Source organism: Rattus norvegicus, chromosome 17 (genome assembly GCF_021556685.1).
Source record: "Rattus norvegicus strain SHRSP/BbbUtx chromosome 17, alternate assembly SHRSP_T2T, whole genome shotgun sequence".
NCBI lineage: Eukaryota > Metazoa > Chordata > Mammalia > Rodentia > Muridae > Rattus > Rattus norvegicus.
Window position 1 is genome coordinate 75,469,050 of NC_141550.1, and position 25,350 is coordinate 75,494,399.

Here is a 25,350-nt window from a genome sequence, read left to right on the forward strand (position 1 = left end):
AGCTGTGTGGGATAGCTGCAGGGTGATCAAGTAGGGCTCGTTGACTCAGAACATCCTGCTCCAAAATCATGGCACCCTGAGTGCATCACACATGCACACGCACACGTATGCACACGAGTGTGCATGCACACACACACATACATACTCACTCGCTTCTGAAAGGGTAAATTTACCCTGATGTAGAACTCCACTCTCCGGAGTCAAGGTTTTGTGTGTGTGTGTGTGTGTGTGTGTGTGTGTGTGTGTGTGTGTGTGATCAGTCTCTTAAAATACCTGTATATATATATCCTTATATAAATCATTATTTTAGTTTAGCATGCACAGTATTGGGTCCCATTAGGCTCTCTTCCTACGTCTGTATTAGCATAGCTTAATTTAACCAGCTCTCCTCTCCCACCCTGTATCCTCAGCTAGCAGTAATCCTCCTGCCTCAGTCTCAGAGTGCTGGAATTCCAGCAGGCACCACAATGCCCTGCTAATTTAACACTTTTTGATTGGGGTGTGTGTGTGTGTGTCTATCTGGCAAGTGACTTCCTAGCTCAGTTCCCCCTTGTTCTTTGCTGTTCGTGTCCCCTGACAGCCAGTAGCTGAGGTAGAGATCAATAATTTTGATGGTCTTTCTTGAAAAAGAAGTCATGTGGGTCTGGGAATGACGAAAGGAAATGACTAAGAGCTTGGTGCCCAAATTAGCTGAGCTAATTGGAAGAGTTCAAGAGCTGGTAATGTTCCCAGGGAGGTCCGCACCGGAGAGAGCAAGCTCGGTATTTGCCTGCTGAGGCCCAACAAACCCAAGACTCTAGATTGGTTGCATTTTTCTTCTCAAGGATGATCTGGGATCTTTACGACTTTCCTGTGGCCCACTTGCTAGTTTTGACTTCCGTGTCTTTTTGTATTTTTTTTTTCAGTCTTCATATCTCTGCTGACACATTTACTGTTTCTTCCAATTTAATCCTCTCCTTTCTCCCCACCCCCAGTCAGCAGCGAGGAGAGCAGGGACTTCCTGTGCGAACTGTCAGACCACCACCACCACCCTCTGGAGGAGGAACGCTAACGGAGACCCCGTCTGCAATGCCTGTGGGCTGTACTACAAACTCCACAATGTAAGTGGGACTGGAACCAGCCGGGATGGGGGAGCGGGATCCTGACCGTGACCTTGAAACTTCACCAGTGTCCGGATCAGTCGGTTCCTTTGGAGCTGATCAATTAGCTTAGATACTAACCCAGTAGGACTGAGTTTGTTATTTGTATTTCACATGTTTTATATAGCCCAGGCTAGCTCTGGATGCTGCGTGTAGAGGGGGCTGCCCTCGAACTCCTTCTTGTCCTCCTGTTGCAGCTTCCAGAGTGACTGGATGACAGATGACTGTCGTCACACCGTGTGGTCAGACATAGTTTTGACAACATCTTTGCTGAGACAGAAGGGGTTAGAGGCATATAGAGGAAACACAAGTTTGGTAGCACGCCCGCAATCCTGGCACTTAGAAGACTGAGGCAGGAGGACCACCATGAGTTAGAGGTCAAGATGGCCTACATAGCTAGTACCGGGCCAACCAAGGCTACATAGCAAGATCCTGCCTCAAAAATAAATAAACAAACAAGAAAGGCGGGGAAGAATATGGCCCACCACTCATTTCGTATGTTTTTGACAGTTTTTATACCTGGTAAATAACATAGACCGGTGTTAAGTTTTAAGGGGGAAAAAGTCTCAGAAAACAGAAAAATCGTCAGTTCTAAAGTGAGGTCAGGGGCGCACTGCCTTTAATCCCGTGCTTGGCAGACAGATGCCCGTAGATTGCTGTGAGTTCCGGGCCATCCTGGTCTACATAGTGAATTGTCAGACAGCCAGGACTACATAGAGAGACCTTATGTTAAAAAAACAGAACAAGAGAACAAGGAATCATAGTTCTGTTTTGATGTTCTCTTTCATGAGGTGGGGAGTGGGGGGAAGCCCACCTCCCTCGCAGGAGGAAGGGAAAAAGATAAATAAATATAAACATGTGGTTCTGCTGTCCACTTCTGAGCCACACAGGGAAGCCTTGGCTGTCCCCGTGCTGTGAACTTCAGATTGTCCCCTGTGTGACAAACGTGAACTGAAATTCCATGTCTCTGTCCCAACCAGCTTTTCACTTGTGAACAACTGGGGGAAGGAGTAAGGTTGGAATGCTAGGGAAAAGAAATGGCTACTTCCGCCATCTAGACCCCATTAGCATAAGGAAACTGTGGTCTCTAGAGTCTAGCTGCCTCTACCTACCCACCCCCCCCCCTTCTTTTTTCTTTGTTTTTTGAGACAGGGTTTCATATTGCCCAGGCTGGCCTTGAATTCACTGTGTAGCAGAAAACAATCTCAAATGTATAGTTATACCTAAGCCCTGCAAAGAAAGTTGCAACTCTCTTGTTCCTCAACTTCTGAAGTCCTTTGCCTTTGGCAGAGTCTGGGAGGAATGAGGAAGAAGCAGAGATTTTTGCTTGTGGTTATTCCTGAGGTAACTCATTTTACCCAGGAATACCTGGGAATTGAAGAGGAAGCCAAGCCCCCCTCGCCCTCTCTGGGAGGAAGTTTCTTGAGATTCCTTCAGAGTCTAAACTCACATCTCTCTGCCATGGTCCCCTTCAGGGTTACCCGGTATGAGGAAACTGGAGGCCTCCTGAGGAGAATCTGTTCTTCTTTTCCCACCCGCGGGGCCATGGTACACACGGGATTAACAGCAGTTAAACCAAGTCCTGCTTTCAAACAGGAGGCAGAGGAGTTAGAGAGGTTTGTGGTAACCATCTAGCAGGACTGGAGTATTAGCATTTAGTAGCCTCTCTATGTATCCCCACGGCCCGTATGGGGTATTTTCCGAGCTATAACTTCCAGCTCTCTAAGAGGGTCCATGTTCCTTGATGCCATGGGAGCCTCAGCCCCACAATGGAGAGCAGGCAAAGAATCCATTTCAGCCGTACTAGGAAAGCACAAAGGGTATGCACAGTGACATAACTACCAGAGGAGGAGTCAGGGCTGATTTCTAGGGGCCAGAGACCTTCCTTAGAGATTGGGAGCACCAGGAGTGACTTGGTGAAACAATCAGACCTCACAGCTCTCCATGAACTGCCGTGTGTGTATTTCTCTACCATCTGCCTCCATGGAGTCATAGAATTCTAGGGAAGGGGCTACCTGTAACTGATTTGAGTAGTGAGGGTGAGCGGTGATGAAGATGGTTTCTCACCTAACTATACTCGTGCGTGCACATCCTTTTGAGTGATAACATTGGATGGTGATGATTTCTGCTGGGCCGCAGCAGCAGGGATGGAATGAGGGTTTGATGCTCGTGGGACGAGTGCTGAGTCATTCACACTCTTAACCTATTGACTTTTTCTCTGTCGCACACTCCTTATTCCTTCTTGGACGAAGCAGTCACCCTGCTTCAGCCCCCAAGTGCTGCAAGTTACAAGCTTAACTGTGAGGGGAGAGAATTTTCTCATTCTCATGCATGTTTTTGCTTCTCTTCCTTCCCCTCCCCCTCCCTTTCCTCCTTCCCTTCCCCCTCCACTTCCTCCTTGTTCTCTACCTTTTCCTCTTCTTTCTCCCCCTCCTCCTCGTATTCCTTCTCCTCTCTTCCACCTCCCCTCCTCCCACTACTCCTCTCCCTTCTCCTCCTCCCCACCCTTCTCCCCCTTCCCCTCCCTCTTTTTCCTCCTCCTCTTCCTCTTCCTCTTCCTCTTCCTCTTCCTCCTCCTCCTCCTCCTCCTCTTCCTCCTCCTCCTTCCTTTTGGCTTAGTGCAGATTTGTCCAAGGAGGCAATTTCGGTGTATTTAACGCTGAGATAATAATCTAAGGCCATTCTCTTGGCGTGCGATGTCCTCTGCCCATACTGTGTCTGCACATGTATGCCAACAGCTCCTCTCCTCTTATCTGGGCGTTTAGATGATTAACTATCTCCCCATCAGCGTATCTAGGTGTGTTGTGACTAGCTAGCTATCTGTGGCTGTGTAGCTATTGGTGTAACCAGATATTATATGTAGATAGCTGGCTGTGTACATCTAGCGATCGCTGTACACAGTGGTGTATCTAGACATTATCTTAGGGAAGGTCTGATGTGGGGTGGATACCTGTCATCTCTGTGGGCGGCGGCTTTATCTGCCTGACAACCTGGAGAAGGAGCCCTGAGACGTTTTCCTGGCACCGACTTTGGCTCTTTGGCTTCTCCTCACCCTGTCTTCCTGTCAACAGGGGCAAATAAGTTCTGAGGCTCCAGTGCAGGGCTCTGCAGCCCTCTCTGGTGAGCTCTGCCTGTACTAGGAAGTCATATACTTAATGTGCTTAGAAACTTGGTCCTTCTTGGCTCTTTAGACATTCTCTTCCTCAACTGTCATGTTGGCTGCATCCCTGAAAACACAGCCGGACATGCACTCGATTCTTTGCATCAGATGCACGCCGGTGACATTCATGTGCTTGATGTCACGTGATTCACGTGAAGATGAAGAGAGGCCTCTATTAGTTTTGTAAAGTTCCATACTCGATTCTAGGTCCCCAAAGTATATGGATTTTAAAAGGACGCTTAGGAGCCAAGAGGATGTTCAGGTATCAAAACCTAGCATCCTCCCTCCCCCTCCAGCCTAGAACTCATCTTCCTGTCTCTGCCTTCTGGGTATATGCCAGCATGTCCTGCAAACCTAGCAGTCTTCAGAGTAGGGTTTTGCATCTATGATGCAGTCATAGTTTTAGCGTGTGTCCATGAGTGTCCTTACCTGCCATCAGTGGACTTTGGGTCCTGTTGGCTGTTACTAAATCCTTGTTGATAGGTTGCTTTTAGATGCTCGTGGAGAAGCAGGCGAGGGGAAACAGCTTTCAACCACTGTGGTGTTGGGTGATGAGGGCACAGGGTTATCCTTTGGGAGAGCATACTGCTTTAGCACAGGCTCCAGGGCTGTGTGTGGATGTAGCTCCTGGCAGGGTGAGGCCCTGGCTTCCATCCCTAGAACCCTCCTCCCTCCAAAAGTCTCAGAACATACACATTTCCAGGGGCAGGGTTTCCAGCACAGCACCCCGTGAAAAAGCCAGGTAGAAGAGTGACAGCCAGACCTTGCAGGGGTGCACAGGAAACCTAGTTCCCCAGAAAGATAGATTTTAACACAGGAGGCTTCACTCTATCCCGCTCCTTGTGTGACAAGTCCCAGAGAAGATTTCATCCGATAAGTAAACAAAATGGTGTCTGGCGACCCTGATGCCCCATCATCTTCTTGTGAAATATCTTAGGGAAATCTTAAGGAAGTAAGATTTGTATTTTAAGTCTTCAGACATATACTAGGTAGGCCCTGAAAATGCTAGCTTCCCCTGATGGGATGCCGATGAGCTCAGCTGAATTGTACTTGGGGCCTGTGGGCTTTGAAAGCTATTGCAGCTGAATCAGAAGCCCTGTGTTCCAAGACCTGTACTACCTGGGTCTCTGGAAAGAAGGAAGAGGCAACCCGGAAACACACCCATGGCCTGGGGCAGGGAACAGGGCCTGTGCTACCGTGCAAAAGCTTTTATCATTTCAAAGGCGGCAAAAAAAGTAAAAAAAAAAAAAATTGATCTTTGTTTAGATTAACAGACCCCTGACTATGAAGAAGGAGGGCATCCAGACCCGAAACCGGAAGATGTCTAGCAAATCGAAAAAGTGCAAAAAGGTGCATGATGCGCTGGAGGACTTCCCCAAGAGCAGCTCCTTCAACCCGGCTGCTCTCTCCAGACACATGTCGTCCCTGAGCCACATCTCCCCGTTCAGCCACTCCAGCCACATGCTGACCACACCGACGCCCATGCACCCGCCCTCCGGCCTCTCCTTCGGACCTCACCATCCATCCAGCATGGTCACCGCCATGGGTTAGAGAGGCAGAGCCCTGCTCCACGTGCGTGAGGACTCTCCGAGTCTATGGAGAGGTCCTCCGACCCCCTTCTACTTGCGTTTTCGCAGGAGCAGTATCATGAAGCCCGAAAAGCGACAGATCTCTGTTTGTGAAGGCAGAAAGCAAAATGTTCGCTTCTTTTTCAAAGGAGCTCCCGGTGGTGTCTGCGTTCCAACCACTGAATCCGGATCCCATTTGTGAATAAGCCATTCAATTGACTCATATTTCCCTATTTAACAGGGTCTCTAGTGCTGTGAAAAAAAATATTGCTGAACATTGCATATAACTTATATTGTAAGAAATACTGTACATTCGAGGAAGACTTTATTGTACCTGAATAGCTGTAAGAAAGGCATGTAAGACGCCAAGAATTTTAAGGGATAGAGGGAGAATAAAGTATGGAGATACAGAAGAAACTAAGTCTGATGTCCAAATGGGCACGCTATCAGTTTTCTTTCCCTTTAGTTGTTCGATGCATTTAAAAAAAAAAAAAAGAAAAAAGAAAAAAAAAGGGGGGGGCGAGAAAAAAAGAAATTAAAAAAAAAAGGAAAGAAAAGAAAGAAAAATCCAAGAAAAAAAAAAGGTTGTAGGCAAATCATTTGTTTCAGGCTGTGAGCCTTTGCAAAAGGAATTTCAGATGTGGGCAATCAGTGTGTCAGCTCGACCAGTCACTCATGAGGATTTGAGAATGTCCCGTCTAGGCCTACACGCTCTGTGAATCAGTCCCTGTAACTGTTGTTTGTATGTATAATTCAGAGAAGCACCAAAATAAGAAAAGATGTAGATTTATTTCATCATATTATACAGACTGAATTGTTGTATAAATTTATTTACTGCTAGAGTTAGGACCTGCTTTTTTTTTTTTTTTTTTGGTGGTTTTTGTTTTAAATTTTTTCTTTTTTTTTTCTTTTTTCTCTCTGGATTTTTGGTTGCATAAACTAGCTCGCTTTCAGTTGACCCAAGGTGGATGTACTCTCTGGAGGGTTTATTTTCCCTTTTATTATTATTTTTTGATGGTATTTATTAAATAGCTTCTATGGGCCCAGCGGTACCTGTCTTTTTCGTCACTTCTCTTGCAGCCTAAGCTATGAAGGTAGCAGTGTATCAGCTACCGACGTGCATGTCAGCGACCCGGCCACTCCCAGACCTGGTCCTGAGAGCCACCTGGCTGACTGTTAGCCCCTGTGTGTTCTGTATTTGTGATCTCTGCCTTTAAACCGTCTATTGGAATAATACTATAAAAATAAAAATAAAGTTAAAGTATTTTAAAACAACAAAGTAACATTGTATCAAAATGATGGATGGCCGAGCTCTGATAGAATTTGGTAACACTAGCTAATTCCAGGGTTGTTTTCTCTTTAAGCATCCCAAAGTGGATATGGTAGTTCTTCACCAGGAGATCATGTGACCCCACCCCGAAGGTGAGGTCCACTCCTTGAACGAGAGAACTGTGAGTTCTACTGTTGTTTAGAGAAATCTATCTCTGGTCAGGCGCATCTCCTGGGTGCTCCTGTGAGATGCTTGCTGTTCTCGGGTGTCTCCGGGGAGACAATCTTAAAGGAAGAATGGCAAACTCCTGGCTTGAGATTTCCAGGAGTTACTACAGTCAGGGGGTGGACTCTTTGACACAGCAAGCGGGCTGGGTGCTCCTCAGTTCACTTCCACTTCGTTTTGCTACTGTTGAATTTCAACACTGAAATGGAGGGGTGACTGGGACGTCTGCACAACTCGAAGTAACCCGTTGGAAACCTGTTGTACACTCCCTTTGCCCTCTGACAGAACGTGTGACTCTGGCACACACTTACGAATCTGTTAACCTCCTCTGCTTTCTTAGCAAATATTTTAAGTCTAAAGCTGAATGTTGAAATAAAAGCGTTAAGAGAAGTGATGTGCAGTGGAGAGCTTGCTGGCTACTGATTGATGACCAACAGTCCTGACATCGTTCTCCAATCACGTTTGAAGCACCCTAGGAAAGAGGGGCGTTTCTGTACAAGGGGATTTTACTGTCAGGTTGGTCCCACCTCTTAAGTGTCCTTCCTTCTGTTCCCAAGACCATTTGTGTTAATGCCCTTTCACCTTAAGAACAAGGAATTCAAATTCTTGGCATTCCTGGAGTAAGACGGGGTAAGGGGGGGTTAGAGGGGCGCAGGAAAGAAAAGTCCCAAGGCTAGCCAGCCAGAGCCCTGCTTTGTTTCAGGTAAGGTAGCAACAGCGCTGGTTTTTCTGTCATTTCATCGTGGCATACTGTCATTTAATTTTCAAAGCTGTTCCTAGAAGATGATGCAAAAGCATTGAAAAGTATCTGTAGAGGGAGAGGATAGTGGTTCAAGTTTCCTTTGGAATGTGGCTCCAGTAGGTGGTTTTTTTTTGGTTTTTTTTTTTTTTTTGTGGCTTTTTTAAAAAGGAGAGAGGGGAGAGAGGGAGAGAGAGACACAGGTGAACAACAATGTTGGTAAAGGTTTAATCTGGACAAACAGGACAAGAAGGAAGACACTGCAGTCCTGCTTTTGAGTAAACTACCCTTGGTCAATCTTCAATCTGTTTGATCTCCCTTTGCAAAACTGTATCGGTTCAGCCGCAAAGGGATACTTGAGACATAATTTGGAGCTTGGGAGAAGGGTGGAGGAGACAAGGCACTGACTATTTTTTTATGGGGTCTCATACTGTAGATTGGGTTGGCCTGGAACTCATTGTGGAGCCAAGGCTGGTCTCTAACTCCAGGCAATCCTCCTGACTCATTCTCCCTGGTGCTGGAGTGAGGGCCATGAACCACCACACCTGACTTAGGTTAGTTCTTTAAAACATTTCAAAGGCCAGCATCATAGGGAGGAATCCAACTCTGCTGTTCAGGAAGTTTCCGGAGTAAATATCTCTGGACGTAAGCACTTTTTAAGATGGTCGTGCTGGCTCGTCCCTCCAGTCACAGCAATGGGCAGGCAGAGGCAGGCGTGTTGCCTTCCGCTAGAGGCCTGCCTGGGCTACCAGGCGAGTTCGCAGGCAGCCTGAGCTAAAGAGCGACATTCTGTTCTCCAAAAACAAACCAAAGCGAAACAAAAAAATTAACAACAAAAAAAAGTTGTCTGGTATTCAATAAATAGCTGTTGAGTGTCGAGGTTGAATTTCGTCCACGTAAAGATGCTTGTTGCTAAGTCTGACGACCCGAGGTTGGGCCTCTGGATCCACACAGTGAATAGAACTGTGAAGGAGAACTGGCTTCCACAAGTTGTCCTCCGATCTCTACATGTGGGCTGTCCCATGTGGGTGTGCACACACATATACATGCACACATATTCACACGCACACATGATAAATAGAACCGAAGTTATATATTCATTTACTTTTTCTTTTATCGCTTCGAGTCAGGGTTTTTTTGTAGAGCCCTGGCTGTCCTGGAACTCACTTTGTAGACCAGGCTAGCCTCCTCCAACTCACAGACCTTCACCTGTCTCTGCCTCCTGAGTGCTGGGATTAAAGGTGTGTTCTACTGCAGCTAAAAATTGTGTTTTAAAAAAAAGATGTTAAGAGAAGATGAACCAAGAATGGTAGCTTATATCTAGTCTTAGCATTTAGGAAGGCTGAGGCAGGTGGATTGCTTTTAGTTAAAGGCCGGCTCGAGTTACTGTGTAAGACTGTCTCAAATAATCTGAAAAAAAGTAAAAATGAAATAAAAAGAAAAAAAGAAGAAAAGAAAAAAAAAACAATACCAGGAAATAGAGAAGCTAAGGGGCTGGTGACGTCATTCTTTGTGACATTAATCTTGTTATTCCCCTTTAAAATAAGCTTCATAAACTGGGGTGAGTTCATGGCTGGGCCTCTGGGTTAGTCCTTCAGGGAGACCCGGGGCTATTTAGAGCCTGCCTCTGGACATCACTGTTCATTCTCCAGCATTCAAAGGTGATTGTTTAAGGGACTGGAGAGAGAGCTCAGTCGGTGAGCTGTTTGCTGTGTAGACTTGAGGACTTAGTTTGACCCTCAGCCGCACAAAAGCCTGGGCATCTCAGTGCTAGGGAGGTGGAGACCCTGAGGTTGGCTTTAGTATATCACATATGTGTCCACACGAGTACCCCTGTGCTCGCATGGTATGCGCGCGAGCACACACACATACACGACTGATTTTTAAAGCATATTCTTGATAGGTACTGTAGTCCTTTGTTCTCTGTCTCTCTGTCTCTCTGCCTCTGTCTCTCCCTCCCTCTCCCTCCCTCTCCCTCCCTCCCTCCCTCCCTCACTCCCTGCCTTCTCTCTGCTGAGGGTCTCCGTAGCCCAGGACGTTCAGGAATTCCTTACTGTAGCTGAGGATGACTGAACCTCTGATCCTCCTGCTTTCACTTCTCAAGTGCTACCACTGCAGGCCTCCGCTACCACACTGTTTCTGTGGTGCTCGGTACTGGGCTTTGTGCGAGCTAAGAGGACACTGTGCTAACGGAGCTGCGTCTTCAAACCCTTGCTATTTTGAGAACTCTTTGTTAGGAAAGGCTAGGATTTTGAAAAGTGGCATTTGAGAATCCTGGAGTGACAGGATCCGGAAGCTTCCCGAAAGTCTGCTGGCTCCCCGCCTCGGTGCTGCTCGACGCTACCTTACGGAACATAAATACATAAATTAACCTGCGTTGCCTGACTGGCAGTTCCACACAGGAGTCAGCATCTCTGACTGGATTCTCTGCTCTTTCTGAACTGTGTCCAGGGCCCTCTGGAGCTGAATGCATGGGACTTACTTGTCCTGCTGATTTGGGCCGCCTGGCTCATTCATCCTGTAAAGAAATCCTGCCTGAATGGCCTACGGGCTATTCTCGGAGTACGGCCAGCATGGCTGTACCTCTCTCTCTCCCTCTCTCTCCTCTCTCTCTTTCTCTGCCCCCTCCCATTGGAGAAGGGGATAAACAGAGGAAGTAAACCAATGTTCACAAAAGCGGTTCCTTTCCGGGTGCCTTGGCCACATTCCTTCCTGACTGGCCCTTGGCTCCTTTGCAGGGGACCCTGGTACATTAGCTACATTGTCTGTGGTGCATTTTTACAATCCCCTGTCATGTCTGTGTGCACGGTTTGTCAGGCTGAGCATTGGAGAGGGGATTTGGAGAATGGGCCCCCCTCACCCCACCCATCCTGTTGACCCATAGGCCTGGAGCTGAGCAAAAGCCAGGGCACTAGGAAACATCCATCTCACTGCCCTTGGGGGAGGGGCCTGGTCCCCAGCAAGAGCCTAAAGGTTGTGTCAACACCTGGAAGAGACACTGGGTTATCCAGGAAGCAGCTTTGGGATGTGGGTTTATAGCTCAGGGTAATGACTAAGGACATGAAGCCATTGGGTCCTAAGAGGGGACCCGATTCTGTGGCTTGGTCTGAGGGTGATGTAACTACAGAAACAGTGTAACCAGCTTATCTGGGTTACCTGGGGGTGGTGACAGTGGGAAGGAAGCCCTGTGGGCACGAGAAACTCACAGAAAAATGAGAGTTTTGTTCCCCTGTTTTCCTTTTCCCTTCTGATGATAGAATTGGCTAATACATTTGTAAAGTCCCCGAACACTACTTATTGTTGGGGATTGCACTCAAGTCCTCCTCCAGTAAGCACTTCACCATTGAGGTACAGCCCCTGCATACCTAGAACATTTTTAGAATAGAGAAATAGTAATCCCCCGTGCTGTCCAATTGGCTGCAGGTGGGCAGCCTTTGGGACAGTCGATCTCAAGTACCACTGTGAATGAGTTGTTCTCTAGGGTCGGGGATGCGGGGAGCTTACGTAAAACAGCTGCTTCGTTTCTGTCTTTAAGGCAGAACCTCACTCTGTAGCCCAGGCTGGCCTGGGATTCACAAGGATGCCCCCTCCCCCCCCAGCAGTTGTTATTTGAGGGTCACTAAAACTCCACTTCAACTGGAAAGGGTCCTCACATGAAAGCCCTGTAAACCGACTGGTTGTAAATCTGAAAGCTGAGAGCACTGTTCACCACAGGGAACGTCTTCAGGGGTTCCTTGCTGCAGCTGAGGAGGTGGGGTTTGTTTTGTTTCGTTTTATGCTCATGCCTGTTTTGTCTGCATGTATGTATGTGCTCTTCAGGCATTCTTGTCCTTAGAGATGAGAAGAGGGTGTAAGTCATGTAATAAAAAAGTCTATTCATGACCCTTGTAAGTCATGAATAGACAAGTGATAGGATCCACTTTCAAATACCTCAGGACCTCTGTCTACCTCCCACAAGTTATCCTCTGACCTTTGCACACGCAATATGGCAAGTGTGCACCAACACACACACACACACACACACACACACAGACACACAAACATACTTTAAAAATTTGTCTAAAAGACAGGAACACAGATCATTGTTATTGTTCTTAGGACCTTAGCGTTCTCAGGGCAGACAGTGGAAGGGACGGACCGGGCGAGTGTGTACAAGGATGGTCCAGTGCACCACACAGGGCTGGCACTATGGTGAGCCACTGGCAAATTGTAGCTGACCTTCCACCAAGGGCATCTTGGGAACTGCAACCGGTGCTTGGTTCCTCGACTGGATTTTTCACATTTGATTTCTTTCGCAAAAACTCTATAAAGCTCTTGTTTCTATTATGGATAAAGAATATTCCAGAAAAAGCAAATAACTTTTCCAGTGGCTCGCATCTGCTAAGTGTAAGGCCACAGAGCTGGCTGCGGTGGAACCAAGAGGCTGTCCCCAACAATAGTGCTGGATGGAGGTCCATGCCTCTACAATTGGAACTGGAGGTCCAGAGCTGCCACTCAGACTTGAAAGGGACTGGAGAGACAGGGTTAGGAGCTTCCTTTACATTGCTGCTGTCCTCACCCAGCACACCATACCCTCCACTCTATCAGAGGTCAGTGATCCAGTTTGTGGATTACACAGGCCCTCTGCGGCCTTAGCTTTGCCTCCTGGATTCCAAAGCTGGACCAATTACCTGCTTCTAAGCATATCCACAGATGGTAAGGATTTCTCCCCCTTCCTTTGGTCTTTCAAGACAAGGTTTCTCTGTATAGGCCCTGACTTGGAACTTGTTCTGTGGACCAAGCTGGCCTCGAACTCAGAGACCCGCCAGCCTCTGCCTCCTTGGTGCTGGCATTAAATGGGGTTACCAGTGGATGGTAATGCTGGCTTTAAAGGACATAGCATCCATGCGACCCGCTTTGCTGCTCACCCAAAGCTCTGAGGAGGGTGGAGGTTTTAAACTACAGCTGTGGCTAAGGTGAGGAGGTTTAGGGATAAGGTGTCTCTGCTTTCCGTTACCCCAGATAGAAGAGAGCTGGCGGAATGTCTGCCCTCAGAGCCAGCTGGCTGAGCAAAGGTGAAAGGAGAGGAGGGAAAAAAAACCGAGGTGTACACCAATCCACTCTTTCCATCTGCCCAGCTCTCTAAGGTGAACTGTTGGCCCACGTTCTCTCTCTGCTATGGCCTGGGAAACTGAAGCTCTGGGGATGTGTCTGAGTTACTCAAGGACACAGAAAGTCTTGTCCCCAGGGGCCTGTCCTAGGTTGTGGGAGTGTTGGTATAGCTCAGCTCTAAACAATAAAACAGCAGAAAAGCCTACAGCGGTGCGAATCTTGAACCTCAGGAAAACCCCGAGTTGGCTGACTGCTGAGAAAGATGTCAGGATCTAGATAAAGGTATCACTAAGGGAACTAGCGTACTTGCTGTCTCTGCTCAGAAGGAGCTGAGCTGAGGGCTGCCCAAGTCTTGTCAAGAGCTGTCACTGTGATGAAATGGTGCTACCCCCATGAGTCATTGGCTTTTTCTTGTTTTGTGTTTTGGATAGAATCGCATGTGGGCTATGCTACCCCCCAATGTACAAAAAAGGTGGTGGTCTTGAATGACTGGTCCTCCCACCTCTGTCTCTTAAGTGCAAGGATTACAGGTGTGAGCCTTCCTGCCTAGGTTCTGTGGTGCTAGGGGTCTCCTGCATGCTGGCCAGCTCTCTACAAACTGAACTGCATCCTCAGCCCCAGTCCACTAAGGGTATGAGAAAAACAACAACACAGTAACTGGTGCTAGAGAGATGATTCAGTTGGGCCTGAGTTAGGATCTCCAGCAACCAAGTGAAAAAAGCCAGGTGTGGTGTGGTGCACGCCTTTAGTCCTAGCACTCAGGAGGCAGAGGCAGGTGGATCTCTGAGTTCGAGGCCAGCCTAGTCTAGAGAGTGAGTTCCAAGACTATACAAAGAGAACCTCTGTCTTGAAAGCAAACCAAACCAAACAAACAAAGCCAGGCATAGTGGCACGTGTCTGTAATCCCAGCACAAGGGAGGTAGAGACAGGGGGATCCCTAGTGTTTGCTGGCCATCCAGCCTAGTCAGACAGATATGCTCCAGGTTCAGCGAGTGACACTTGTCTCAAAAACTAAGGTGGAGAGTGATTCAGGAAGTGACCCAGATGTTGGCCTCTGGCCTCCATTCACCTTTGCCTGTGCACACACCCCACACACATGCATCTACACCAGAAAGGAGGAGGCTTCTAGTCTGTCCCAAAGCATGGATGGGAGACATGAATTTTCAACGGGGAAAAGACAGCTGTAACCTGTGGAGAATGGACGAGTTGGACTGAAGCTCGCAAATCAATCCAGTGTGTTGGCTTGCAGGAACCTTGTCCCATTTTGTTAAGGATTACATTCTACATGGTTTGCAGACTAGATGTTAATCAGTGGCTCTTGGCCAGAGAGGGCAAATCCTATCAGCAAATAAATGCATTTAAGATGTCAGGGGATGACCAAAGAGAAATATGTATACAGAGACCTAAAAATAATATGAAACCGTTCAGGAACTCGAAAGGTCAATTTTGCCGAGGGCAAAATTCTTGTGCAGGGTGCTGACAGTTTGCCCTCTGGGTGTTTTCAGAGCTTAAAGGATCAAACTGTCCACACAAGATATGGAATGTCTAATAGAGCAGTCCACGCACTCTTACAGCCCAACCTTTTAGCCCTTTAATTACCATGGCTCCAGCTTGTTCTTGGATACCACCCTGAGTGTAGTTGTACTGTGGGCAGGGCATAGGTGGTCCAGTGATTGGCTGGTACCTCTGAGAAGTACTTTAGAGACTCTTAGGGGATGGGAGGAAATGGATGGTAGTCAGTCATAGCTCACCGGAAGCTAGGCAGGTGAAGGAGAAACAACCTTTGCCACATTGGAGCTTAGTTCCCAAGGATAACTGAGCTTCTGTGCCACTGTGCAGAAATCCTCACCAAAACTTCTCATGCTACTCTTGAAAGGGGCTGCTGGGACTGGGGGATGGGGCAGGGTAGAGTGTTTGCCTAGCGTGCATGGATCCCTGGGGTCATGCAGCACTGTAGAAATCAGGCATGATTTATGTGCACCTGTAATCAACACTTGGAAGTTGGAGAGCTGGAGGCAGAAGAATCAAAAGTCCAAGGTCATAGTTTGGCTACCTAGGATGTTTGAGGCCAGCCTGTGCTACATAAGACCTTGGGGTGGGGGTGGGGTGGGGAGAGACAGAGAGACAGAGAAGTAGAGAAATATTAAGAGTGAAGTGATTTACAATTCTTCACTTTAAGAAATATGGTTCTTTCCTGCAGGTTTCAGGATGTTGCATACTTTTAGTCTGAGATGGTGACTTTAAGAGTATGTTTCAGTCTACAGAGTCAGCTCAGAGTGTAAAAGCATGACAACCTGAGTTTGAATCCCCAGAATCCACTAGAGCTGTCCACTCATAGTAGTGCAATCCCAGCATTACTATGGCAAATGCTAAATAGAATTTCACTATCTATTGGCCTTGAACTCAAGACCCTCCTTGTCTGTTCTAAGCAAACACTATTGTCAAACCACAGCCCCACGAAAGAGGGAGAGTCAGGAGAATGATTGGGGCTCTCAGGCCCGTGAGCCTTGGCATTCATAGTGGTGAGCAACAAAAAGTCCCTGTCCCAAGCATGGCGGGAGGTGAGATCAAACCAGAGGTTGTTCCTTGAAGTCTACCTGACTGCTGTGGTATTTGCACACTTGTGTTCATACGCATGGAGAAGTAAGTGGGAGGTCTGCCATCTTCAGTCCCCAACCGCTCTGTGTTGGGCAGTTGTCAGTGACGCAGAGCCTCTGGTCTCATTTTTGTTTAGCCGCAGAGCCTTGCTGCCAGTAGAACCCCATGCTTTGGGCTGACGTCACCTGTTCCTTCTCCCTCTGCATCCTACTACATGCTAAGTCCGAGCCCATGAACTCTTGCGCTAAAGAGTTGACAATGTGTAAAGGCTTCGTGTTGCTGTTCTTTGTTGGGATTTGCACAAGAAAGAAACCTTTATTGCTTTCCCATGTCAACTAGGCAAGCGAGTCTCGTGTGCCTTCTAGGTACCAGGGGAGACAAGCTTTTGGTTTGGTTGGTTCTTGTGGTATTGGGGGAGAGCACCCAGGGTTTTACCCATTTGAGGCAAGCACTATGCACTGATTTATATTTCCAGACAAGATATAATATTATTTGAACAGAAAACTTTAGGGCCTTTTAGCACCTAGCACAAGGCAATTTAAACATTATATATATAGTTTGTGTGTGTGTGTGTGTGTGTGTGTGTGTGTGTGTGTGTGTGTGTGTATACGATGTCACATGTGGTTGGCTAGAGGACAATTTGCTATCCTTCCACCATGGATTTGGACATTTGAATTCATGTCATCAAAGTTGATAGCAAACACTTTACCTGCCAAACATCTTACCACACCACTGCATTGTGACAGAGTCTTGTTACATAACCCAAACTGACTGCTAATACATGATCCTCCTGTCTCAGCTTCCTAAAAGCTGAGATGACAGGTGTGTGTGCGTATAGGAGTTTGTTGAATAACTTTACCACTTATGCATGCAGTGACCATGAGTCTGGAAACAGTATTTTACCATATCAGGAAATTAATGTTAATAAGCCACTTGTAGATCCATCTCTGCGCTAGACACGTGACCGTCTTGAGCACCGAGTGCTTGGTGTGTGCTTTACATAGACTTAGTACCTCACTCCACCCTCCTGACTGTCCTGTGATGCCCTATCACCCCAGATTTACACAGGGGCACAGAGAAGCTCAGAGAAGCTAAGTTAATTCCAGTTTCATTTCCAGAGCTGTGCAACTACCTTCTACCTCACACTACAAGAGACTGATCCTCAGACAGAAACAGAAGCCAAGCTGGGCATGGCTGTACATGCCTATAGTTCCAGCACGAGGGAGGATGAGGTAGGACCACTGGTTCAAGGCCAGCCTGAGAAACATAGTGAGATTGTATTTTAAAAAGCCAATAACAAGAAGGACTTGGAACCCTACATCCTGGGCCTCTGAGTTGTTTTCCAATGGCTCTTTCTGCTGAGTGGCTGTTGCTCTGTTTCTCTCTCATAAGGCAACATCACTGTTTAACCCTCTCTCCCAAAAGGCTAAGTTACTTGCCCAACATCTCACAGCAGGCAAAGGTCAAGGCTGGATGGACAGCTAAGCACAGCACTCAGGGCTGTGGATCCCTCGGGGAATGCTCGTGGCAGGGGCAGGTCATGTTTAGATCTGATCGCTTGGTGGTCATCAGCAAGGTCCAGGAGCCCAGAATAATCGCTCACATGGAAAGTCTGGCTTTAAAAACCCCCTTCTGAGTTGAGGAATGGCGGTGCACGGCTGTCATCCCAGCACTTGGGAGGTAGAGGTAGGTAGATCTCTGAGTTTGAGGCCAGCCTGTTTTACGTATTGAACTTGAGTTCCTGGCCAACCAGGGTGACATAGCAAGCTCCTGTGTGTGTGTGTGTGTGTGTGTGTGTGTGTGTGTGTGTGTGTGTGTGTGTGTGTGTGTGTGTGAGAGAGAGAGAGAGAGAGACAGAGACAGAGAGAGAGAGAGAGATTGAAATTTGAAGCCAGACTCGGTGGTACAATTCTGTCACTTTATCTATTTGGGAGACTGAGGCAGAAGGGCACAGTTCAAGGCCATCTGGAATATAGAGTCTATTCAGAGCTGGGCTGGGTAACTCATCAAGATTCTGTCTCAAAACAAAAGTAGTAAAAGCGGATGGCAGGGTAGACTCAGTTTAGCAGTATAGCACTTGCCAAGCATCAACAGGTCCTGGAATTCAATCCAGAGCTCTGAAAAGAAGAGAGTCGAGAAAGAAAGAAACCCCCCTTCCAGGATTGAAGGAGGGCATGCTGGCCTCCTGGACACCCTCCAGAGAATGGTGGTTTGCCTTCCCACTGCTTGCCTCACACCTGAGTCATGATGGGAGCTCCAGATGCCACGTGGAGACTTGCTGTCCTTAATTATGTCTAGGCTGGTAAAACTCAACCAAACTAATCACCTAACACTCGATCCAATAAAAGTACCCTCTTTTCATAATGGAGAAATTAACCGGGGTTGAGCAGTAGAGGTTAGGAGAACGGCCGTAAAATATAATTATAATAATAATAATAATAATATTAATAGTGGTACACTTTTAGTGGCCTCTTGCCTTTCATCCCAGATCTAAAAGAGACTATAGAAATTAATATGATTTAGCCCTGTTGAAACTATGCATATGGACCTGAGGAAAGAGAGCAGGGCTGTGTTTGCTTTTGGTAGGGGACTGAGTTGCTTTCTCTGTCCAATGAAGGTGAGTTTGGAGAGGAAGGGTGTAAGAGGGTGGAGGCAGGGGTTTCACACAATTCCCTTCTCCAGTGCTGCACTTGGCTTAGAGGTTGCTGGGCTGATGCTTGAAACGGGCTCTTGAGGACACAGATCATAGATGCTGTTGACTTAGGAAGGCGATGAAGGTGATGGGGAGGGCGCAGCAGTACGGGGGCAATGTTTCCTTTTCTAGGTTATTCATTTTTTTAAAAAAAATTTATTTATTTATTATATATAAGTACACTGTAGCTGTCTTCAGACACAGCAGAGGAGGGCATCAGATCACATGACAGATGGTTGTGAGCCACCATGTGGTTGCTGGGATTTGAACTCAGGACCTCTGGAAGAGCAGTCGGTGCTCTTAACCACTGAGCCATCTCTCCAGCCCTCTTTTTCTTTTTTTAAAAATGAATTCCCACGTAGCTCAGGTTGCCCTCAGCTTCTACAGCTGATGATGACCTTGGACTCCTCATCAGCCTTCCTCCACCTCCCAGATTCTGGGATCACAGACGGACACATCCACTCCTTGCTTTTAGTTCCCCCAAACATGTGATGTGACAAATATCAATGCTTTTTTTTTTAATTGCAGGTTTTGGAGGAGACCATGATAGGCAGTATGTGTGTGAGGGTGGGGCAGCGTGGGAGTGGGGCAGCACTTTTCAGAACTACCTAGTGGATGGAAAAGGAGGGAGCCCCAGAGAGATCTTGATCTGAGAACTTGGGCTGCCAAGGTCAGGGTTGTTTCTGGAGCAATCATCCACCTGTTATTCTACCTCTGGCTGTGGGGTATAGAAATGAATGCATGTTCTGAACCAGGCAGCCTGCATGCAAAGGCTAGCTCCATCAGTGAATAGTGCATGGTCTAACCTGGTTCAGCTTCACTGTTTCATCTCAGGAGAGGGTGTGTGTGTGTGTGTGTGTGTGTGTGTGTGTGTGTGTGTGTAATATATACACATGCACACACATATTTTTATTTATGTATATATAATATATAAGACATTTTTCTACCTACCTACCTACCCATCCATCCCTCTATCTATCTATCTATCTATCTATCTATCTATCTATCTATCATCTATCTATCTATCTATCTATCTATCTATCTATCTATCTATCATCTATCTATCTATCTATCTATCTATCTATCTATCTATCTATCTAATTGTGAGGATTAAATAAAATGCTCTAGATAGTGTCCTCGGAATGATGTTTACAATAATGTCCTTAATTCTATCCATTCAAGGGTTGGGTAATGTAAGGGACTGTGTTCAATTCCCAGAAATGACCTCCCTACATACCCAACTTCATGCCATAAACTTCTGGTGTGGAACCGTGCACTGGAGTGTGAGAGGCCTACCAGGCTGTACACTTAAAGAAAGTTCACTCTCTCCCCAGGAAGCCATGAATTTTCCATGAACCTCTTCCTACTCCAGGCTAGTATGTTGATGGACTCAATGTTGTGTGTAGGGGGGTCTTGTGTAGCCAGGCACAGCTGCTGCAAGGTCATGTGTGCAGCAGGCTCTGCCCTGCCCACATGACAGTCTCATCAAGTCATCCCCACCCTCTGGTTGTCACTGTCCTTCTGCCCTCTTTTTTCTGATGGGGTATGAGTCTTAGGGAGAGGGTGTGACGTCGATGTCCCATTTGAGATCAAATACTCCATGGTCACTTATTCTTATACTGATATTATTTTCTAAGCTCCTAAGGTTCTTATGTTTTTTTGTGTGTATATGTGTGATTTATTTTTTCTTTCTTTTTTTCTAATACGGCATCTTGTTATATGGTCCTGGATGGTCTGGAATTTACTATGTAAACTAGGCTGCCCTTGAACTTGAGATCCTCCTGCCTCTGCCTCTCCAGTGCTGGGCTAGCAGGCATTTCCAAGAACTGACATAGCCTTGGTAAACACAAGCCAGGTTTTCGTTTATACCTTTCTCTATCAGTGCTGTAAAAAGGCAAGAAGGAAAACATCAGTTTAACGAGAGGTGGCTATCTGCCAAGGGCTTGGATTTGATCCTTCCAGTCTTCCTTTCTTCCTCTTGAAATCATTAGGTCTCTGATGGATGTGATGAAAAATGCGCACAGTGTTAGCGAGTCCCTGTCTTTGCCCTAGTGTCACTTGTCACATGATAGCAAGCAAGGGGCTCTGTCTCCTCTGGGTCCAGTTTCCTCATTTCATGGCCATAAGATACCATCAGATTTATGGCTTCCAGGTTCTTTGGTGGAAGGTGGGGTGATTAGAAAGTGTTGTCAGCTCCATTGTGGCTTATATGCTTTCCCCAGTGGCTGCATCTAAGCCCAGGATGAGGTCAAAGAGTTGGACAACATTTAAAAATGTTATTACAAACATGATATATGACTTGTGGTCCAAAGGCACTCTTGATGCTCAGGATAAATGTTGTCAGTGAGCCTGGATCCAGGCCCCAGGTGTATTCAGGGGGTCCCCAGAAAAGGAAAAGACAAAGCAGAATAAAACCGGGTGTTACCTCTGGTAATGGATCAGAAAATGGAGGATGGTCAGAAAAATAGGTGTCTACACCTGAGAGTGTGGGTGTGTACATCTTTCTCAACTGAAGTGCTTGTGTTTCCACACTTGTATATTCATTCTGACACATCAAGTCCTCATGCAAATGAGTTAAGGTTTATTTATTACCTTGAAATAATCAGGAGTCTTTTCTCTTCCACAGGTATTAGAGTAATGGTACATGCCTGTAATCTCAGCATTTGGGAAGCTGAGGTAGGAGGCTCACTGATTTGAGGCTAGCCTGAGCTACATAGCAAGATCCTATCTCAGAAAGGAAAAAAAAAAGCTAAGGGTGTGACAATTAACAGAGTGTAAAAACTCTTGGGTTTGTACTACATAAACTGACTGTGGTGCTGCAGGCCTGTGATTCTAGCACGGAGAAGTAGAAGCAGGGAGAACTTCAGTTAAGGCTCCAGTTTTGGCTACAACGTGAGTTAAAGGTCAGCCTGAGCTGACCTTTCATCCAGCCCTGTTCCTGAACAAACAAACAAACAAACACATGAAATACAAAGTAGGATGGGTGTGTTAGCTCACCGTTACAATCTGAGCATTCAGGAGGCTGAAGCAGGAAGGTTCTTGAAAGTTTGAGAGCAGTGTTGTCTTTATAGTAAGGCCTGGCCTGGGTTACAGAGTATCACAAAAACTCAAAACAAAACACATAGTAATAAACACAAAATGATTAAGAATAATAAGTAAATGAACAAAAAGAAAAATTCTCAAAGTGAAGTATTTAAATAGGAAAGAGAACACCTTTTCAGGTTACCTTAGTGCTGAACTGAAGAGCAGTGAGATCCACTGATGTTTGGGGTGAGACCAGCCTCGACAAAGACTTAGTTGTGTTCTCAGTCACTGGGGAGACAGAGGGACATGCTGTGCTCTATGTACATGGGCTTCTGAGTTGCAAAACTGCTGGTTTCATATTTTCTATGGAGCATGATCCCTTGGGACTGGATTAAAGGAAAGACTCAGAATCTTACAGAAGAGAAAAGAAAAAAAGATACCCCTTCCCCGCTTTGAAGATGTATTCTATGTAAGCTAGGCAAACACACAGATACATATTACAGCTGGGTATAGAAAATTGTTCAATTTATTACAGCTGGGTATAGAAAATCGTTCAATTATATCCTATGAGGGGAAAACATTTTACTGAAAGTGTAAGTGCCTACCATTTTATACTGCAGTCACTGTGCTAAGCCCTCACTGGTGACAAGCAAGGTATATAAATCTTCCAACAATGAGCTAAAAGTGATTCAGATGCTTTAAGACAAACAGGTCTGACTGCTTCTCTTGTGCTCATATCCTACTGACTTGTGGCTTCAGCTGATTAATAACAGCAGCAAATTCCATACAAGTGCTTCTTCAGTGGCTGTATACACTTAGATATTCTTAAAGCTAGGCAACACAGCTAATTGCTATTTAACTCTTTTAGCTGCTGGAGCTTAAAGAAAAGTGCATAATGATTGAAGGAGAATCAGCAGACCCACTGATTCCCATGCTCTTAGATGGTAGGAAATATCTCCTATGCCAGTTGGAGATTCCTGTGACTTAGACATGAGGACACAGTAGGAGTGTGAGAGTGTGAGGCATAGTGGAGCTGTTTTGCATGTATGCTTACATCATTCCAAAATAAGTAAACAAATAAATAATAAGTAAAAAATATGCTGCTACCGTGTTTACTTCTTTAAGATAAAGATGTATACGTTGGGCTGAAGAGATGGCTCAGTGGTTAACAGCACTGGCGGTTCTTCCAGAGGTCCTGAGTTCAATTCTTAGCACTCACATGGCAGCTCATAACTGTCTGTAACTCCAGTTTCAGGGGCTCCAACAACGTCACCCAGGCATCCATGCAAGCAAAATATGAATGCACATGTAATAAAAACAAACATACCATTTTTAAAAAAATGTTTAAGTCAAGAACTTTGCAGGTACAGTTAGTCAAAACACTGTCCAGTTATTGAATCAATAAGCCGAGAGTTAGTTGGCATCCTGGGAAGCACAATGCCAGAGTACAGGAGGTGTGCCCAGAAGCCCGTGAAAGGCTTAGTATCCACCAGGGAAAAGGTGTGAAAGTAAAAAACTGGGCAACCAAGAGACAGCTCATCCAATGAAGCACCTGCTGCCAAGGCTGGCAACCGAAGTTCAATTCTTAGGACTCACATGACAGAAGGAGGGAACTGGCTTCTGCAAATAGTCCTCTGACTTCCACACACACACAGACACTCATGCACATGCACACAAATAAATCAAACACCAGCACCATTAAGTGTCACGATGGAGAAGAAACTCAAAGGTGGGTTCATGGGAGTGAGAACACGGGAGATCAGGAAGCCACTTCTTTGACTCATATTCTAGCAAGAATTTCTTTTTTTGTGGCAGAGAACCAAACCCAGGGTTTTTTTCGTGCTGGAAGAGTGCTCTACCAGTGAGCTCCACCTGTGGCTCACTCAGTAGGGTTTTGATGGGGAGAGGGATTTGAAGAACTAGGGCTTTGCATGTATGGAGGTGGTGATGGAGGAGCCCATGACCTGATGGTGACCATATGGACAGAAAGGCTGGACAGAGAATGGGGCCAGATTATCCATAGCAGATAAACAACTGGCATTTTCTTCAGAAACTAGGATGAAAAGGGATCACAGCCAATGACAATGGACAATGGGAACAAAAGGGACAATGGACATTGGGAACGCAAGCGGATGGAGAGGGGAACCAGCTGGGGGCGGGGCCATAGCAGAACTTCAGGCAGAAGGTAACAGATGGCGCCAGAAGAAGGTAATGACTTGGAGAGATGGAGATGGAGGGAGAGATCTTTGAAGCAAACTTCCCACAGAACCTGGAAACAAGGCAGATGAAAGGAGCTAAGGTAGAACAACGCAAACATCAGGTGGCAGTGAACACGACTTAAACTTTCTCATTGCTCTATTTGCCCAGATGCCTCTTGGAAGGACACGGAAAGTGGCAACGGGTGGCTTTTGGAGAAGAGATATAGACTTAGCACGACCCATCCTGGATTGTTGATGGGTTGTCCACAGTGTCCAACAGGCAATGACAGTGGTCAGGAAAGGCAAGCAGATGAGGTTAGCTATCTCTGAAGAATTCTTCTCGAAATCATGTCAAGGCTATGAGAACTCAGGGAGAAAGCACGAGGGCAGAGAGTACTGGCTCATAATCAGGAACAACCTGGGAAGTAAGAGGTAGAAGACAGAAGGAGCACGGGCTGGTGAGGCAGGCGGAGAAGCCATCTGAGAGGCTGCCTCCTGGAAGCCAAGGGAGGAGACGCTTCAAGGAGACTGAAGGGCTGGGGAGGTACTTCAATGGTTGAGTGTTTTCTTAGTATATATGACTAAGATACGTAGCATTGAGGGTTGGTGGAGAGTATAGTGTTGTAAAATTAAGGTTAAAGAATGAGACGAGGGTGCCGGGGAAATGGTTTGCATCAGTGGTTCTCAACTTTCCTAATGCTATGACCTCTCAATGCATTTCCTCATGTTGTGGTTGACTCCTGACCATAAAATTATTTCGTCGCTACTTCATAACGAATAACTGTGATTTTGCTACCGAGATGAATCATAATATAGATATCGAATATGCAGGTTATTTGATATGTGACCCCCGGTGAAAGGATGGTTTGACCCACTGAAGAGGTTGTGGCCCGCAGGTTGAAAACCACTGCTTTAGCCAGGAATGTGCCGGCTGCACATATATGCGGACCTAAGATTAATGTCTAGCACCTATGTTCATGACAGGGACAACAGTGGCCTCAGCACTGGGTTTGCAAAGACAGGTACAGTCCCAGAATGTATTACCAGTCAGCCTGACCAAACGTGTGACTTTTGGTTTCAGTGAGAGACCGTGTGTCTTAGTCAGGGTTTCTATTCCTACACAAACATCATGATCAAGAAGCAAGTTGGAGAGGAAAGGGTTTATTCAGCTTACTTCCACATTGCTGTTCATTACTAAAGGAAATCTGGACTGGAACTCAAGCAGGTTAGGAAGCAGGAGCTGATGCAGAGGCCATGGAGGGATGTTACTTACTGGCTTGCTTCCCCTGGTTTGCTCAGCTTGCTCTCTTATAGAACCCAGGACGACCAGCCCAGGGATGGCACCACCCACAATGGGCTGGGTCCTCCCACCTTGACCACTAGTTGAGAAAATGCCCTACAGCTGGGTCTCATGAAGGCATTCCCACAACTGAGGCTCCTTTTCTGTGATAACTCCAGCTTGTGTCAAGTTGACACACAAAACAGTGTTCAGTTTAGTCTGCACATCGTGTCTCAAGGCATACTCTGGTTAAAGCTACTCTTTATTTCAGTCTAGAGGGGAAGGGTTCAAGGGTTCCTGAGCATCCACCTTTGGCAGAGAGGAGCTATCGGCAGCTGGCGGGTTCTTGGGGAGAGAGTCGGTGTCG

At 46.5% G+C, this 25,350-nt stretch overlaps 1 protein-coding gene across 14 annotated transcripts in view; it reads left to right on the top strand.

Moving 5' to 3' along the window:
* Positions 1-7,752, top strand: part of Gata3 (GATA binding protein 3) — a 31,466-nt gene extending 23,714 nt beyond the window's left edge. For 7 of the 14 annotated variants that reach the window (XM_087591622.1, XM_087591618.1, XM_087591620.1 and 4 more), the window contains exons 5-6: positions 975-1,100; positions 5,566-7,146. In XM_087591622.1, the coding sequence (XP_087447748.1) occupies positions 975-1,100; positions 5,566-5,850 (411 nt within the window). In that variant the 3' untranslated portion in view covers positions 5,851-7,146. 14 annotated transcript variants of the gene reach the window in all.
* The last annotated feature ends 17,598 nt before the right edge of the window (positions 7,753-25,350 follow it).